The 17518-nt window shown below is 43.0% G+C and overlaps 1 protein-coding gene across 6 annotated transcripts in view; it reads left to right on the top strand.

The window, feature by feature from the left end:
* The window catches only part of LOC105008823 (dixin), a 54826-nt gene extending 41964 nt beyond the window's left edge, over positions 1 to 12862 (top strand). For all 6 annotated transcript variants that reach the window (XM_029121015.2, XM_029121018.2, XM_029121019.2 and 3 more), the window contains 8 exons: positions 459 to 530; positions 664 to 795; positions 5927 to 6067; positions 6210 to 6276; positions 6366 to 6468; positions 8500 to 8608; positions 10185 to 10264; positions 12472 to 12862. In XM_029121015.2, coding sequence (XP_028976848.1) covers positions 459 to 530; positions 664 to 795; positions 5927 to 6067; positions 6210 to 6276; positions 6366 to 6468; positions 8500 to 8608; positions 10185 to 10264; positions 12472 to 12478 — 711 coding nt within the window. In that variant the 3' untranslated portion in view covers positions 12479 to 12862. The remainder of the gene's footprint in view (positions 1 to 458; positions 531 to 663; positions 796 to 5926; positions 6068 to 6209; positions 6277 to 6365; positions 6469 to 8499; positions 8609 to 10184; positions 10265 to 12471) is intronic.
* Positions 12863 to 17518: the final 4656 nt, after the last annotated feature.

Below are 17518 nucleotides of genomic sequence, written 5' to 3' on the forward strand. Positions count from 1 at the left end.
TCAGGATGGTTGTATTTGTTTTCATTGATGTGCTTAGTGACTTTTCAGGATGGTTGTTTTTGTTTTCATTGATATGCTTAGGGCCTTATCGGGATGGTTGTATTTGTTTTCATTGATGTGCTTAGGGCCTTATCAGGATGGTTGTATTTGTTTTCATTGATGTGCTTAGGGCCTTATCGGGATGGTTGTATTTGTTTTCATTGATGTGCTTAGGGCCTTATCAGGATGGTTGTATTTGTTTTCATTGATGTGCTTAGGGCCTTATCAGGATGGTTGTATTTGTTTTCATTGATGTACTTGATGAATGCGTGTCTCCATTGTGAGGCCCTGTTCCCTCAATTCCGCCTGTTAAACCAAAACATATAGACTAACGCACATGCACATACACAGTCTTGCAGAGGTCCGCTCTCCATAGATGTGCAGAGGAGTGTGCTATTTGTCTTTGTGTCTGTGTGCAGAAAGAACTTGGACAGAAGGACAAACTACTACAGCAGCAGAAACACAAACTGGAGGAGAATCAACAGCAGAAGGTAGAACACAACAACCCCCCATCCTTACACACACACATATATACAAACACACATGACACCACAGATCTTACATATTAATTTATGTCATGTCATTTAGTGTCCTGTGTGTGTGTGTGTGTGTGTGTGTGTCCAGGCTGTCTTGCAGAGGGAGCTAGAGAGTAAAGACAACATTCTGAAGGAGATGATGAATCATCACGGTGACCAGTCCCGGCCCCACCTTACAGGACACACCCAGCAGCCCCCTGGCCTCTCCTCTCTCTCTGGAGTCAGTATACTGTCAGTCAGTGTTGTCAGTTTAGTCTGTGGGGTCAGTCTACTGTCAGTCAGTGTTGTCAGTTTAGTCTGTGGGGTCAGTCTACTGTCACTCAGTTTAGTCTGTGGGATCAGTCTACTGTCAGTCAGTGTTGTCAGTGTAGTCTGTGGGGTCAGTCTACTGTCAGTCAGTGTTGTCAGTTTAGTCTGTGGGGTCAGTCTACTGTCAGTCAGTGTTGTCAGTTTAGTCTGTGGGGTCAGTCTACTGTCACTCAGTTTAGTCTGTGGGATCAGTCTACTGTCAGTCAGTGTAGTCTGTTGGGTCAGTCTACTGTCAGTCAGTTTAGTCTGTGGGGTCAGTCTACTGTCAGTCAGTGTAGTCTGTGGGGTCAGTCTACTGTCAGTCAGTGTTGTCAGTTTAGTCTGTGGGGTCAGTCTACTGTCACTCAGTTTAGAATGTGGGATCAGTCTACTGTCAGTGTAGTCTGTGGGGTCAGTCTATTGTCAATCAGTTTAGTCTGTGGGGTCAGTCTACTGTCAGTCAGTGTTGTCAGTGTAGTCTGTGGGGTCTGTCTACTGTCAGTCAGTGTTGTCAGTTTAGTCTGTGGGGTCAGTCTACTGTCACTCAGTTTAGTCTGTGGGATCAGTCTACTGTCAGTCAGTGTTGTCTGTGGGGTCAGTCTACTGTCAGTCAGTGTTATCAGTTTAATCTGTGGGGTCAGTCTACTGTCACTCAGTGTACTCTGTGTGGTCAGTCTACTGTCAGTCAGTGTTGTCTGTGGGGTCAGTCTACTGTCAGTCTACTGTCAGTCAGTTTAGTCCGTGGGGTCAGTCTACTGTCAGTCAGTTTAGTCCGTGGGGTCAGTCTACTGTCAGTCAGTGTAGTCTGTGGGGTCAGTCTACTGTCAGTCAGTGTTGTCTGTGGGGTCAGTCTACTGTCAGTCTACTGTCAGTCAGTTTAGTCCGTGGGGTCAGTCTACTGTCAGTCAGTTTAGTCCCTGGGGTCAGTCTACTGTCAGTCAGTGTAGTCTGTGGGGTCAGTCTACTGTCAGTCAGTGTAGTCTGTAAGGTCAGTCTACTGTCACTCAGTTTAGTCTGTGGGGTCAGTCTACTGTCACTCAGTTTTGTCAGTTTAATCTGTGGGGTCAGTCTACTGTCAGTCAGTGTTGTCAGTTTAGTCTATGTGGTCAGTCTACTGTTGTTGAAGGCATGCGTTACACAAAACGCACCGCAATGCAACATTACATTGGAAACTTACCTGTTGGGATTGCTTCATTGACAATTAATGATTTCCGGCGCAATGCAAAAAGTTTGACATATCTGGTGGACATCAGGTTTTAGGATTTGTTCAAAACATACAAAACTTTGCTAACTACAACCTTCAGTAATAGTAATAGGAAGCGTTCAGGATAGACAAACACTTAGCTGGCTACAATCTTCAGTAACTATAGTTATAGGAAGCCTAAAATGAAACTGTTTACTGTTATATTGCGACTATTTCTGGTAGATTTTTGAATTATTTCTTAGCATTTGTTCAGGATAGACAAAACCTTTGCTGACTACACAATTCTCTCGTCTTTTCACTTGACTAAAAAGTCTGTTATCGTCACCTATATTGATACATTAGTTATTGTAGCAAAAGCCATACAGTTCATAAATGCTATTTGTGGCGGATGAAAACTTAATAAGAAACTTTACTCACAGTTTAACACAGTGGTTTATGATGTCTAACAAAATATTCAAACTTGGCATGATGTTAATTTCTGACAAAATTATATAATGTCAAGAGGCTATACCGACACCTGGCAAATGTATAGCTTGGTGGTGTAGTGGTTAAAGACACAGCCTTTCACGTGGGCGACCAGGGTTTGAATTTTGGGAGGGCAACAACGATCAACACTTTCTATTGCAGGTCGTCTGAACTTCCTGTTTCCTGTTCTAAATACACTTAGAATGTCTAGAATTATAAGATACAAGGATTTACCGTGACATTTGAAAGAAGCATAAATACTTATATGACATGCACTCTTTCAAGTGCGTTTGTTTTTACGTTGGTCAATCAAATCACTAATTCAATGCAAGATGGAATACATTTGTAAGTTTTAAATCAAAATTAGGCTGTTGTTGAATCTGAATGCGGTTGGGAATGTGCAAAACACATTAAAGTTAAGCCAATAGAATATAGCTGACTTGCTTATCTAGCTAGCTCCTCAGAGCTTATTATAGGTACTATATTACATTCATATTGTACCTAGAATATTCAATACTTCACTACTACACATATTGTTCATATTCCCCATCCTACTCTTTGTTTAAATTGCAGCTAGTTTACATTGTAATTATTGTCAGGTACTGGCTGGGGGGCCTCTTAGTATCTCTGCATCCTGTGTGTGTATGACCTAATTACCCCACCGGTTGTGTGTGTGTGGATGTGTGTGTGTGTGTGTGCGCGTGTTGTAATCAGATATTATACTTGCCTATTTTGATTTTATAAATTTCAACAGCGAGATTCAACTTTATTGTCATTGAACAGTACAACAAAATGCAGTTAGCATCTAACCAGAAGTGCAAATAAAGGAGGCCAGAAAATGTACAAGTAATAACAAGTATGATGTATATGTATATTACCAATGGAATGTGTAGATGAGCAAAACTAAATGTTCAATAAGGCAAATAGGGGAGGGCAAACATTTTAGGTATTAGGTATAGTGAATGTTACAATTGGGATAATAGTTGTTCGGGTACAAATGGCAATTTCATAATGTAATTCTAGATGTGCAAACGAGGCCAATGAAGGAGTAATGTAGCATGTGCAACCGGGATGCAGAGGTAGTAGCAATGAGGTCCCGTGGTAAACATGCATATGTAACAACTGTAAAAATGCAAGCATGATGGCATTTCTAAATGTGCAAAGAGGCAAATTTAATGTGCAAGGTTCATGTGCAACTGAAATGCAGGGATAGCAGCAGTGAGGTTCCAGAGGTAGTCACATACCTGTAACAACTAAAAACTTCCATTATCAGGCATAGCAAGGCAATTTTAGAGTATTACAAAGGGAGTAGTGCAACAAGGTCCCTGAGAGGTGGGGTGGGTATGGTTAGTGATGGGTCACAGAGTTCAGCAGGGTTACTGTAGATAAGAAGAAACCTTTCCTGTGCCTGCTGGTGCAGGACTGAAGAGACCAATACTGCGTCATTGTCACTGATCAGGCCTCCCACCACGGTGTCGTCTGCAAACTTGATGATAGTGTTGGAGCTGTGTACAGGAAAGCAGTCGTGGGTGAAGAGGGATTACAGGAGGGGCTCAGCACACAGCCCTGTGGAACACCAGTGTTCAGGATCAGGGTGGAGGGGGCTCAGCACACAGCCTTGTGGAACACCAGTGTTCAGGATCCACGGTGGAGAGGGCTCAGCACACAGCCTTGTGGAACACCAGTGTTCAGGATCAGGGTGGAGGGGGCTCAGCACACAGCCTTGTGGAACACCAGTGTTCAGGATCAGGGTGGAGGAGGCTCAGCACACAGCCTTGTGGAACACCAGTGTTCAGGATCAGGGTGGAGGAGGTGAGGTTGTCTAATCTGTTGGTTAGGAAGTAAAAAGTCCAGTTGCAGGGAGAGGAGCTGATCCCCCATGTTGAAAGCTGAGATGTTGATTTTGTCCAGGTGGGTCAGGGCAGAATGCAGAGCCTCTGTAGAACTGTTTGACTGGTAGGCAAACTGGTAGGGATCCATTGTTGAGGGGAGGCAGAACTTAAGGTGGGCCAGAACTAGTCTGTCGAAACACTTCATGATTGTGGGGGCTGGGTGCAACCGGTCGGAAGTCATTCAGGCTAGACGTGGTTGACTGCTTCGGCACTGGCACAATGGTTGTGGTCTTTAAGCACGTGGGGACAACCACCTGGGCCAGTGACATGTTGGAAATGTCAGTAAAGACCTCGGCAAGTTGCCCAGCACATGCTCTGAGCACACGCCTGGGGATGCCATCGGCATTCACCCTGCTCAGTGCATATGACACTTCTGTGGTGGATTGTCTTGGGGGGGTCGGCTGGGTGGAGTTCAGCTTTAAAGGCTGGCTCTGTTGTCCCTGTCGAAGCAGGCGTAGAACCTGTTTAACTCTTTGGTGAAGGAGACATCACTGGCTGTGGGGGTGGGGTTCTTTCGGCAGTCTGTGATGGCTTGGATTTCCTGCCACATGCATCAGGGTTCAGAGTTGTTGTGGAAGTGTTCCTCCATCCGCAGTTTGTTCATTTTTAGCCATTTTGATGCCCCTTTTAAGATTGGCCCTTGATAAATTGTAGGCCTCCAGGGTGGTTTAATTGGCAAACAAAGTCCAGTCTGTGTTGAAACTGGTGCTGTAGAAGTGAGTCTGACCCTTCTGGCCACACTTTAACTGTCCTCACGGATGGTTTCACCTGTTTAATGAGGGGTAAATACTTGGGGAGTAGAAATAGTGAGAGATGGTCAGATTGCCCCAGGTGGGGGAGGGAGAATGGCTTTGTAAGCCTCCGGAATGTTTGTATACAAGTGGTCTAGTGTTTTGTCTCCTCTTGTGGGGCAGGAGACAATTTGGTGGAATTTGGGAAAAACAGTTTCCAGATTTGAATGATTGAAATCTCCTGCAATCCCCAAAACACCATCCGGATGTCCCGTCTGCTGTTTGCTAATGGCAGCCTGCAGTTCTTTCTTTGCTAGTTTAGCATTAGCATCCAGGGGTATTGTAGACTGCAATAACAACAATAGATGTAAACTCCTGAGGCAAGTAAAAAGGCCTGCATATAATCATCAGGTATTCCAGATTGGTTGAGCAGTGACTCCCGGTTAAGTTAGTGTTTGTACACCATGTTTTGTTTACATAAATACATAGAAGGGTGCAACCAAGTTATTGTTAAACAAATTGTAAGAGCTTTATTATTGTAATTCATTTATCTTGATCTATGTTGCATTTGGGAATAAAACTTTTGCAGTTAATATAAACAAGCCAGATTACATCTTAATATAACTCCATATCCTGGTCTCTGATGGTCTACTATAACCTGCTCAAAGCTATTTCCATATCTAGTGTGTTCCATTGCGCTGTTAGTGTGCTAGGCTAAGCACATGCTACTTGTGTGTGTGTGCGTGTGCGTCTGCGTGTGTGTGTGTGCAGGCTGAAGAGCTACAGTTGGTGCGGTCAGCGTTGAGGAGTCTGAGAGGTGTTTTCAGAGATCAGGATCCACAGCAACACACACTGGACACCCTGGAGCAGGGCATCGCATCACTCACCGACAGACTGACACACACACATCAGGTACAAACACACACACACATCAGGTACACACACACACATCAGGTACACACACACACACACACACACAAATGAAGTTAGTTTTGGTAATTAACTAAGTTGTGTTGTGTTGTTGTACTACCCCTTACCCTGTTTTTTGTTTTAGGAAAGAAGCAAGTCTTCAGGACACTGCAGAACTACACACACCCAACACCAATCCTGGCCTCCTAGCAGTAAGACAAACACTCGACACACACACACACACACACACACACTGAGTGGAAACTTAACTTGAGTTTGTATGTTTATGTGTGTATTTCAGAGGTGGCCCCTTCCAGCAGTAGTCTGAGCTCATCTGGTTCCACTAAGGTCCTCTACTTCACAGACCACTCACACACACCCTGCATGATCCACATCAGCAAGAGGTATGTTACCCTAAACCCAGCTCTGAGAGATAGTAAGGCCAATCAGCCAGGATATAGCACAATTCACTTTGGAGACATCAAATGAGCATCAACTAATTACCCTGAAACAAGGCAGGGTAAACTTTTCTAACACCATATAAGACCAAATTGATGCAACACCAGGCAGAAATATGACATTGGACTTGGAAATAAGCTGGTATGATTTATTGTTAATTTTGGCGCCCTTTTTTATTAGGTCTAGTCTTAGTCATTTTGACTAAAATATCTGAAAGTTTTAGTCACATTTTCATCATTTGAATAATGATTTAGTCTAGTTATTGTCAAAATGATGAAAACAGAGAACCAGTTTTAATCACATTTTAGTCAAATTAAAAGTACTGCCTCATTAACCTATAGTAAACATATCACTGACTTCAATGTACACAAACATACATAGTACCAACAAATGTTTCTGCATAAACATTACTGAATGATTCTATTCTCAAACTGGTGGAAGAACACATCCACCTGCAACAGATAAAGGGCATGAATTAATGCAAAAACATTCACTGACTATGTGAGATAAAATTATTTTAACAACTCTAAAACACTTGAAACAACTCAAATGCTATGTATTTTCCCAATTAAATGAGTTATGACAGCATTGACTGGTAATCAGACAGAAAACAAATCAAACTTGTGAATATAACTCTCACAACATATTGTTGCTAGCTAGCAACAATATTAATCTTGTTGTAAATCAAATAAGGCTGATGTAACATAGAACTTTTAGTTTACAGTGTTGATATAGCCTACTATTGTTTATTAACATTTTTAGCGCAGCGTTGTGCTCAGTATGTATACGCATTGGCAGCGCTAAGGGTTGGCTTGCAGTAGCTCGAGCAACCCCAAGAATTGGCAAAGCAACCCTATAGCAACCCCAAAAATACAACCATGAATTTGCTTTTTCTCTTTTATTGGACTTTTTCCTCTGCCTTTTTAACCTGTCCATTGTTGCGCTACAGTGTGTAATTTAGGTCCCCCACAAATATAAGTCCAGAGAACATGAAACTGATCCGGGATCTGTCGGATCTAGTTAATTATAAAACGAATGCTTAGTTGAAATTGTCAAGTCCGCCAACTAGCTGCTGTAGAAAAGCCAATTATCAAAATGGGCCAATTCTTAATTCCATTTTGTCATTGCAACCATCTAATCCATTTTGTCATTGCAACCATCTACTCCATTTTGTCATTGCAGGCCATAAGGCTCCTCCACCAGCAACACTGATCCATCATACTAATTAAAATTGATTCTAGTTTAAAATGTTTATGTATATTACTGCCATACTTGCTGTATATACAGTATTCAATACCACTACCAATATTGCTGCTAGTTTACAGTTCTCTTTTTAAACTGCTGCTATGTACAGTGTTATGTATAATATTTCTTACTATATTTTGCTGTGTGTAACTTTTTCTTAATTCTTACTACATAGTTGTAGTGTCCTATGTCACCATGAATAAGCTTATTTCACTCATACATGTATCTTAGTATTCAATAACTCTCTGAATTGTTGTTATGTATATTATTGCCATATCTAAATGTTCAATAATACTACCCAGATTGCTGTTCGTTTACAATACTATTGCTTTATTTAATTTTTTGTCTGGCTATATTTTTGCTTAAATACTCTTCTTCTTAACATAAACATAAGCATACTGTTGGGAATACTTAATCATCTAAATCAGCTTTTATATTTTTTAAATACAACAAATATAGTTTTACAGCTTTTTTAAACTGGTCACTAAAAGAGGAAACATACTAGCACTACTCAGCTACCAGTTCTCACAGGGTTACATAGTATACGTGACACTCCATTATTATAATATCTTACAATAGATTAAATTGTATTACAATTTGCAAGATATATGATATGTTAAGAATTTTTAATATGCATACTGTAAGAAATATGCCAAAACTTATGATATACACAATACATACAATATATACACAGTGCCTTTTTAATGCCTTTGTGTCTGTTTGTGTGTTAGGTTGGGGGAAGTTACTCTGAGAGACATAAAGACAGCGCTGGACAGAGATGACCACTACAGATTCCACTTCAAAGCCCTCGATCCTGAGTTTGGAACAGTTAAAGAAGAGGTAAGAGGAGGGAGGGGAGGAGGGAGGGGAGGAGAGAGATGGGGGAGTTGAGGGGGAGATGGGAGAGGGGATGAGGAAGAGGTGGGGGACAGGGAGAATAGGACAGGAGGAAAGGAGAGAGGAGAGTGGAGCTGAGGGGACCTGAGAATATAGGAGGAGAGGACAGAGGTGTGAGGAGGTGGAGAGAGAGGGAGAATAAGAGGAGAGAAGGGAGGTGATTGGAGCTAGGGGGTGATGGGAGAGGAGGGGGTGATGGGAGAGTGATGGGAGAGGAGGGGAGGAGACATGAGAAGAGGGCGAGGGAGTTGTGAGAATAGGAGGGGAGGCGAGAGGTGAGAAGATGATTAAAAGGTTAGGGATAGGACAAGGTTTAAGATTAGGGTAAGGGATAGGACAAGGTTTAAGATTAGGGTAAGGGATAGGACAAGGTTTAAGATTAGGGTAAGGGATAGGACAAGGTTTAAGATTAGGGTAAGGGATAGGACAAGGTTTAAGATTAGGGTAAGGGATAGGACAAGGTTTAAGATTAGGGTAAGGGATAGGACAAGGTTTAAGATTAGGGTAAGGGTTTTAGGACAAGGTTTAAGATTAGGGTAAGGGTTTTAGGACAAGGTTTAAGATTAGGGTAAGGGATAGGACAAGGTTTAAGATTAGGGTAAGGGATAGGACAAGGTTTAAGATTAGGGTAAGGGATAGGACAAGGTTTAAGATTAGGGTAAGGGATAGGACAAGGTTTAAGATTAGGGTAAGGGTTTTAGGACAAGGTTTAAGATTAGGGTAAGGGTTTTAGGACAAGGTTTAAGATTAGGGTAAGGGTTTTAGGACAAGGTTTAAGATTAGGGTAAGGGTTTTAGGACAAGGTTTAAGATTAGGGTAAGGGATAGGACAAGGTTTAAGATTAGGGTAAGGGTTTTAGGACAAGGTTTAAGATTAGGGTAAGGGTTTTAGGACAAGGTTTAAGATTAGGGTAAGGGTTTTAGGACAAGGTTTAAGATTAGGGTTAGTGTTAGTAGATAGTGAATTGAATTGTTATGATACTCTGTAGATAGTTGTTATGACAGAATATCTACCAGAACATTACTGAGGGATTTTGCTGCATACTATCTGCTCTTTCTCGTTTGAGTGAAGCAAGTGGAAGAGGGAAGATGCTGGTTTTTGTTTAGTATTTGAAGTGCCTGACATCTTTGACCCACTGACCCCACCAGACACTGATCTGATGTTCTGCCAGGACTGTACTGCTCAATCATCACTTGCTGTTTTGAGGTTTTGGCATTAAGTCTCATCCATCATCTGCCTGTCTGTCTACATGTCTTTGTGTCTATTTGTGTGCCTTTCTGTGTGTGTGTGTGTGTCTGTGCTGTGTCTCTGTGTGTGTGTGTGTGTGGTATGTCTCTGTGTGTGTGTCTGTGCTGTGTCTCTGTGTGTGTGTGTGTGTGTGTGTGTGTGTGTGTGTGTGGTATGTCTCTGTGTGTGTGTCTGTGCGGTGTTTCTGTTTGTGTGTGTGTCTGTGCTGTGTGTCCGTGTGTGTGTCTGTGTGTGTGTCTGTATGTGTGTGTGTGTGTGTGTGTGTGTTTAGGTGTTTGAGGATGAGGCTGTGGTTCCTGGCTGGGAGGGAAAGATAGTGGCCTGGGTGGAAGAAGACCATGAAGAGGACAGGTACACACACACAGACACATAATGTACACACATAGTATTACATATGCACACAGACATTAACACACACACAGACACACACAGTAAACACATAGTATTACATATGCACACAAACACACACAGACACATTGTACACACACGGTATTACATACAGTGGGGCAAAAAAGTATTTAGTCAGCCACCAATTGTGCAAGTTCTCCCACTTAAAAAGATGAGAGAGGCCTGTCATTTTCATCATAGGTACACTTCAACTATTTTTTTATGAATTTATTGGTAAATTATGGTGGAAAATAAGTATTTGGTCAATAACAAAAGTTCATCTCAAACCTTTGTTGGCAATGACAGAGGTCAAACATTTTCTGTAAGTCTTCACAAGGTTTTCATACACTGTTGCTGGTATTTTGGCCCATTCCTCCATGCAGATCTCATCTAGAGCAGTGATGTTTTGGGGCTGTCACTGGTGTTAGAAATCGGCCGTTTCGTATAGTGGTTGTAATAATTAGCATACCCGTTTGTCAAGGGAGAGAGAAAGTATATTATTTATTGCAGCATTAGAAAGTCTTGTTCATGAGGTTACGGACCTGGTCTTCCTTACACAACCTCAATCTCATCTCAGTCAATCTCTTCTCACTGTAATGTTGGTTACCAGCTAGCCTATACATTAAGGGCGTTTCTAACTTTTTAGGAGTCAACCCCCATGCCATATGGCCATCGTAAACATTCCTGTCATTAGAGCGCTACCTACTGAGAGAATCTAAACAGAGAGGTTTCTGTTGTTCTCATTATCTAGGCACATTCACTTCCAATGAAACGTACATTCATATTGTAATTGTTAATGCTCAGATTCTACACTGGGCAACACAGACTTTCAACTCGCTCCAAAGATTTTCTATGGGGTGGAGATCTGGTGACTGGCTAGGCCACTCAAGGACCTTGAAATGCTTCTTACGAAGCCACTCCTTCGTTGCCCGGGCGGTGTGTTTGGGATCATTGTCATGCTGAAAGACCCAGCCATGTTTCATCTTCAATGCCCTTGCTGATGGAAGGAGGTTTTCACTCAAAATCTCACGATACATGGCCCCATTCATTCTTTCCTTTACACGGATCAGTCGTCCTGGTCCCTTTGCAGAAAAACAGTCCCAAAGCATGATGTTTCCACCCCCATGCTTCACAGTAGGTATGATGTTCTTTGGATGCAACTCAGCATTCTTTCTCCTCCAAACATGACGAGTTGAGTTTTTACCAAAAAGTTCTATTTTGGTTTCATCTGACCATATGACATTCTCCCAATCCTCTTCTGGACCATCCAAATGCTCTCTAGCAAACCTCAGATGGGCCTGGACATGTACTGGCTTAAGCAGGGGGACATGTCTGGCACTGCAGGATTTGAGTCCCTGGCGGCGTAGTGTGTTACTGATGGTAGCCTTTGTTACTTTGGTCCCAGCTCTCTGCAGGTCATTCACTAGGTCCCCCCCGTGTGGTTCTGGGATTTTTGCTCACCGTACTTGTGATCATTTTGACCCCACGGAGTGAGATCTTGCATGGAGCCCCGGATCGAGGGAGATTATCAGTGTGTATGTCTTCCATTTTCTTATAATTGCTCCCAGAGTTGATTTCTTCACACCAAGCTGCTTACCTTTTGCAGATTCAGTCTTCCCAGCCTGGTGCAGGTCTACAATTTTGTTTCTGGTGTCCTTTGACAGCTCTTTGGTCTTGGCCATAGTGGAGTTTGGGGTGTGACTGTTTGAGGCTTTGGACAGGTGTCTTTTATACTGATAACAAGTTCAAACAGGTGCCATTAATACAGGTAACGGGTGTAGGACAGAGGAGCCTCTTAAAGAATAAGTTACAGGTATGTGAGAGCTAGAAATCTTGCTTGTTTGTAGGTGACCGAATATTTATTTTACCGAGGAATTAACCAATAAAATGTGATTTTCTGGAGAGAAAAAAATATCATTTTGTCTCTCATAGTTGAAGTGTACCTATGATGAAAATTACAGGCCTATCTCATCTTTTTAAGTGGGAGAACTTACACAATTGGTGGCTGACTAAATACTTTTTTGCCCCACTGTAAACACACAGAGGCACACAAACACACAGACAGTACACAAACACACAGACAGTACACAAACACACAGACTGTACACATATAGTATTACCTACACACACCCATTAGAGAAATGTCTGTCATTGTTCTTTTTTTTTTTCAGGACCTAGCAAGGCACTGCTGAGGAACACAATTTCTTACTTGAGCCCTGAGAACTGTGTAGGAAAGGCTGATTTACAGTAAAAATGGCTGAGTTATAATTTTACTGTAGTTTATAAAGGACAGGCTGATTTACAGTATGAATAACTGAGTTATAATGTTATTGTAGTTTATAAAGGACAGCTGATATACAGTATAAATGACTGAGTTATAATGTTACTGTAGTTTATAAAGGACAGGCTGATCTACAGTATAAATGACTGAGTTATAATGTTACTGTGCCTTATGAAAGACAAACTGATCTGTAGAATGAATGATAGATTATGAGCACTGCTGAATTTTCATTGTTGATATTTTTTGTTATTGTACATTCCTGTTAATATTTCTATTAATTTTATGGTTTAAAAAAACATGTTTCTATTCAGAATAAATAATTAGAATGAATAATGTTTTGCATTGTTTTCAATGGAGAATGTGTTTTCCGAAGATTTTCTCAAACCGACAGGTAGAAATCCAAGTCCAATATGATTCCTGATTCCACATGTTTGTTTTACATAGCCATTTCCTGACCCAAACCCTTTACGTAGCCATTTCCTGACCCAAACCCTTTACGTAGCCATTTCCTGACCCAAACCCTTTACGTAGCCATTTCCTGACCCTAACCCTTTAAGTAGCCATTTCCTGACCCTAACCCTTTATGAAGCCATTTCCTGACCCTAACCCTTTACGTAGCCATTTCCTGACCCAAACCCTTTACGTAGCCATTTCCTGACCCTAACCCTTTATGTAGCCATTTCCTAACCCAAACCCTTTACGTAGCCATTTCCTTACCCTAACCCTTTACGTAGCCATTTCCTGACCCTAACCCTTTACGTAGCCATTTCCTGACCCTAACCCTTTACGTAGCCATTTCCTGACCCTAACCCTTTACGTAGCCATTTCCTGACCCTAACCCTTTATGTAGCCATTTCCTGACCCTAACCCTTTTGCTTTGTGTATTTCTGAATTACTACTCAGATGTCCCACAATAATTTCATTGTTCAGAATGATGCATGTTATTCGGTGCACTTGACAAATAAAATACTTAGATTCTTGACTTTAACCAAAGATTTTAAAACAATGCCCTGGTGAAGATATTTCAGAACACTGAGCTGTTCCATGGACAGAACATTAAAACAGTGGGTTGTTCCATGGACAGTGTTATGGGGCTGTTCTGACCCAGAATGCAAAGATGACACACAAGCAACGTTAGCGGTTAGTAGTAGTGTTTAATGAACCGAGAGGAAGTACTCAGAGGTGTAATGGAGGTTGAGGCTTGTCCGAGATGAAGGCGAGGCAACTGAGGGATCCGAGAGGGACAGGCGGCAGTGAGTACAAGGCTGCACACGGGAGGATTCCCAGCGAGGAGGTGGGAGCTGACGGTAGAGCTGGAGCATGCAGGTAAGCGGAGGAGGCAGCGGGTCAGGACGGAATCTCGGACGGAAACAAAGGTAAGGTCAAACACTAGAACGCAAGGATGAAACAAAACAACATGAGCTAGAGCCTAGTTACCACATGGGTTTGGAGTTAACGAACTGGCGCTAAAGAGTTGATCAGCCCGGGTTTAAGTACTGCAGTGGTGAATCATGGAGAGTGGCTGCAGCTGTGAAGAAACGGCTGAGCAGGGCTGATGCGCCCATGCCCCTTGATTTACTATCCTCTGGGAATGCCTCCAGTGCTCAGAACAGACAACACAGACAAACACAGACACGACATAAAAGAAGAGACAGCCCACTCAGGGCAGGGGAGAGCAGCAAACCTATAACAGACAGAACATTAGAACATTGGGTTGTTCCATGGACAGAACATTGGGCTGTTCCAGAAGCAGAATCAGCATGTTCCTGCTCCATGTCTCTCCACATCCACCAGACCAACATGTTTTTATAAATTCTGTAAACCAGCACTTCCCAAACTTTTTTCTCTTCGAAAACATCCGATTCTGGTTCTAGTCACACTGCTTGCTTAACCAGTAACTTGGATGTTGTGACCACTCATAATCAGGACCTATTGTCAAAGAAACCAAGTATAATTCGGTAGGAGTTACTTGCCACCAGCTCCGAGAGTGAGCTAGTGGATATTGTTGATCAATATAATATATTGGTTTCTACATTGACACTAAATTCAGTATTGAAGCCAATGTGGATGCCATTAGTGTCAAGGGAAATCAAGGCTTGTTTCTTCATGAGGAAACACGCTCCTCTCCAAAAAGGATATTGCTGCCCAGCTGCAGTTTGCTCAAGATCACGTGGACAAGCCAGAAGGCCACTGGAAAAATGGATGAGACCAAAATAAAACTTTTTGGTTTAAATGAGAAGTCTTATGTGTTGTGAAAGGAAAACACTGCATTCCAGCATAAGAACCTTGGTGGTTGTATCATGGTGGTGGTTGTATCATGGTGGTGGTTGTATCATGGTGGTGGTTGTATCATGGTTCGGGCCCGTTCTGATGCATCTGGGCCAGGACGGCTTGCCATGATTGGCTGTTAGACATTATACCATATCATACCATCTTCTTCCGCTTCATCCGGGGCCGGGTCGAGGGGGCAGCAGTCTAAGCAGGGATGCCCAGACCTCCCTCTCCCCAGACACTTCCTCTAGCTCTTCCGGGGGGACACCGAGGCGTTCCCAGGCCAGCCGGGAGACATAGTCCCTCCAGCGTGTCCTAGGTCTTCCCCGGGGTCTCCTCCCGGTGGGACGGGACCGGAACACCTTCCCAGGAAGGCGTTCCGGAGGCATCCGAAAAAGATGCCCAAGCCACCTCAGCTGACCCCTCTCGATGTGGAGGAGCAGCGGCTCTACTCTGAGCTCCTCCCGGGTGACCGAGCTTCTCACCCTATCTCTAAGGGATCGCCCGGCCACCCTGCGGAGAAAGCTCATTTCGGCCGCCTGTATCCGGGATCTTGTCCTTTCGGTCATGACCCAAAGCTCATGACCATAGGTGAGAGTAGGAACGTAGATTGACTGGTAAATCGAGAGCTTCGCCTTGCGGCTCAGCTCTTTCTTCACCACGACAGACCGATACATCGACTGCATTACTGCAGAAGCTGCACCAATCCGTCTGTCAATCTGTTAGACATTGTTTGTCTGAATTATACCAGCGAATTCTGAAGGAAAATGTGTCTGGGAACCGAATCTCAAGAGAACGTGGGTCATGTAGCAGGACATGGACTCTAAGCACACAAGTCGCTCTACCAAAGAATAACTACAAAAGAATACAGTTAATGTTTTGGAATGGCCAAGTCAAAGTCCTGACTTTAATCGACGTATTGTTGAAGGACCTGAAGCACGCATTTAATGTGAGGAAACATCCTAGAGTTGTTATGGGCTCATGCCAGATACCGAAAGTTCACATGCTTTTGACACTCACAGAAATGCAGTATTGGATAATTTTCAATACATAAATGACCAAATATTGTATTTTTGCTTAATTTGTTTGATTGGGCTCTCTTTATCTACTTTTAAAACTTAGGGTTAAGGGTTACTAATGGTTTTCTTTGAGACTGTGGTCCCAACTCAACTTCAGGTCATTGACCAGCTCCTGCCGTGTAGTTCAGGGCTGATCCCTCACCTTCCTCATGAACATTGATGCCCCACGAGGTGAGATCTTGCATGGAGCCCCAGACCGAGGGAGATTGACTGTCATCTTGAACTTCTTCCATTTTCTAATAATTGTGCCAAAAGTTAAAATTTTATCCCTGATGTCCTTACACAGCTCTCTGATCTTGGCCATTGTGAAGAAGTTGGAGTTTGTTTTATTGAGTGTGTGGACAGGTGTCTTTTATACAGGTAACAAGTTCAAACAGGTGCAGTTAATACAGGTAATGAGTGGAGAACAGGAGGGCTTCTTAAAGAAAAATGAACAGGTCTGTGAGAGCTGGCATTCTTACTGGTTGGTAGGTGATCAAATAATTAATTATAAAAAAATCATACAATGTGATTTTCTGGATTTTTATTTTAGATTCCGTCTCTCACATTTGAAGTGTACCTATGATACAAATTACAGACCTTAACGTTTTGACCACGGAGAGGTGAAGCGAATAACACTGATAATCTCATTATTAATTAATAAAAATTATTTATTTGAAAATCATACAGTGATTTTCTGGATTTTAGATTCCGTCTCTCACAGTTGAAGTGTACGTATGATAAAAAGGACAGACCTCTACATGCTTTGTAAGTAGGAAAACCTGCAAAATCGGCAGTGTATCAAATACTTGTTCTCCCCTCTGTAATGGTAGACTCCCCAAACGTGTTAGGGCTAACTGTAACACTAGACTCCCCAAATTGGTTAGGACTAGGGCTAACCCAACACTCCCCTAATGGGTTAGGACTAGGGCTAACCCAACACTCCCCTAATGGGTTAGGACTAGGTGTGACAACTGCGACCTCTGCTGGTTCACCTCCCCCTGCAGTGGGCGGGCCCCAGCGGTCGACGTCACCGGCCTTCTGACACCACCGTCTCATCATACATTTCACCTGTGTCTCGTTTAGTGCACCTGTTCCTCATCATCGCTGTTTCCCCCGGTATATATGTTCCCTCTGCTCCCCCTGTCTTTGTGTGTGATTGTCTCTGACTTCTAAAGAGCTGTACGACGCTTCGTCACCTGTATATACATATCTTGTATTGGTTCGTGAGGATACCATTAAAAAGATCCTTCCACCACGCCTTCTCCTGCTCCTCCTTGTCCAAACCCCGAAGCCGTGACACTAGGGCTAACCCAACACTCCCCAAATGGGTTAGGACTAGGGCTAACCCAACACTCCCCAAATGGGTTAGGGCTAGGGCTAACCCTACACTCCCCTAATGGGTTAGGGATAGGGCTAAAGGTACACTCCCCTAATGGGTTAGGGATAGGGCTAACCCTACACTCCCCTAATGGGTTAGGGATAGGGCTAACCCTACACTCCCCTAATGGGTTAGGGATAGGGCTAACCCTACACTCCCCTAATGGGTTAGGGATAGGGCTAACCCAACACTCCCCTAATGGGTTAGGACTAGGGCTAACCCAACAC

Source organism: Esox lucius, chromosome 7 (assembly GCF_011004845.1).
Source record: "Esox lucius isolate fEsoLuc1 chromosome 7, fEsoLuc1.pri, whole genome shotgun sequence".
NCBI lineage: Eukaryota > Metazoa > Chordata > Actinopteri > Esociformes > Esocidae > Esox > Esox lucius.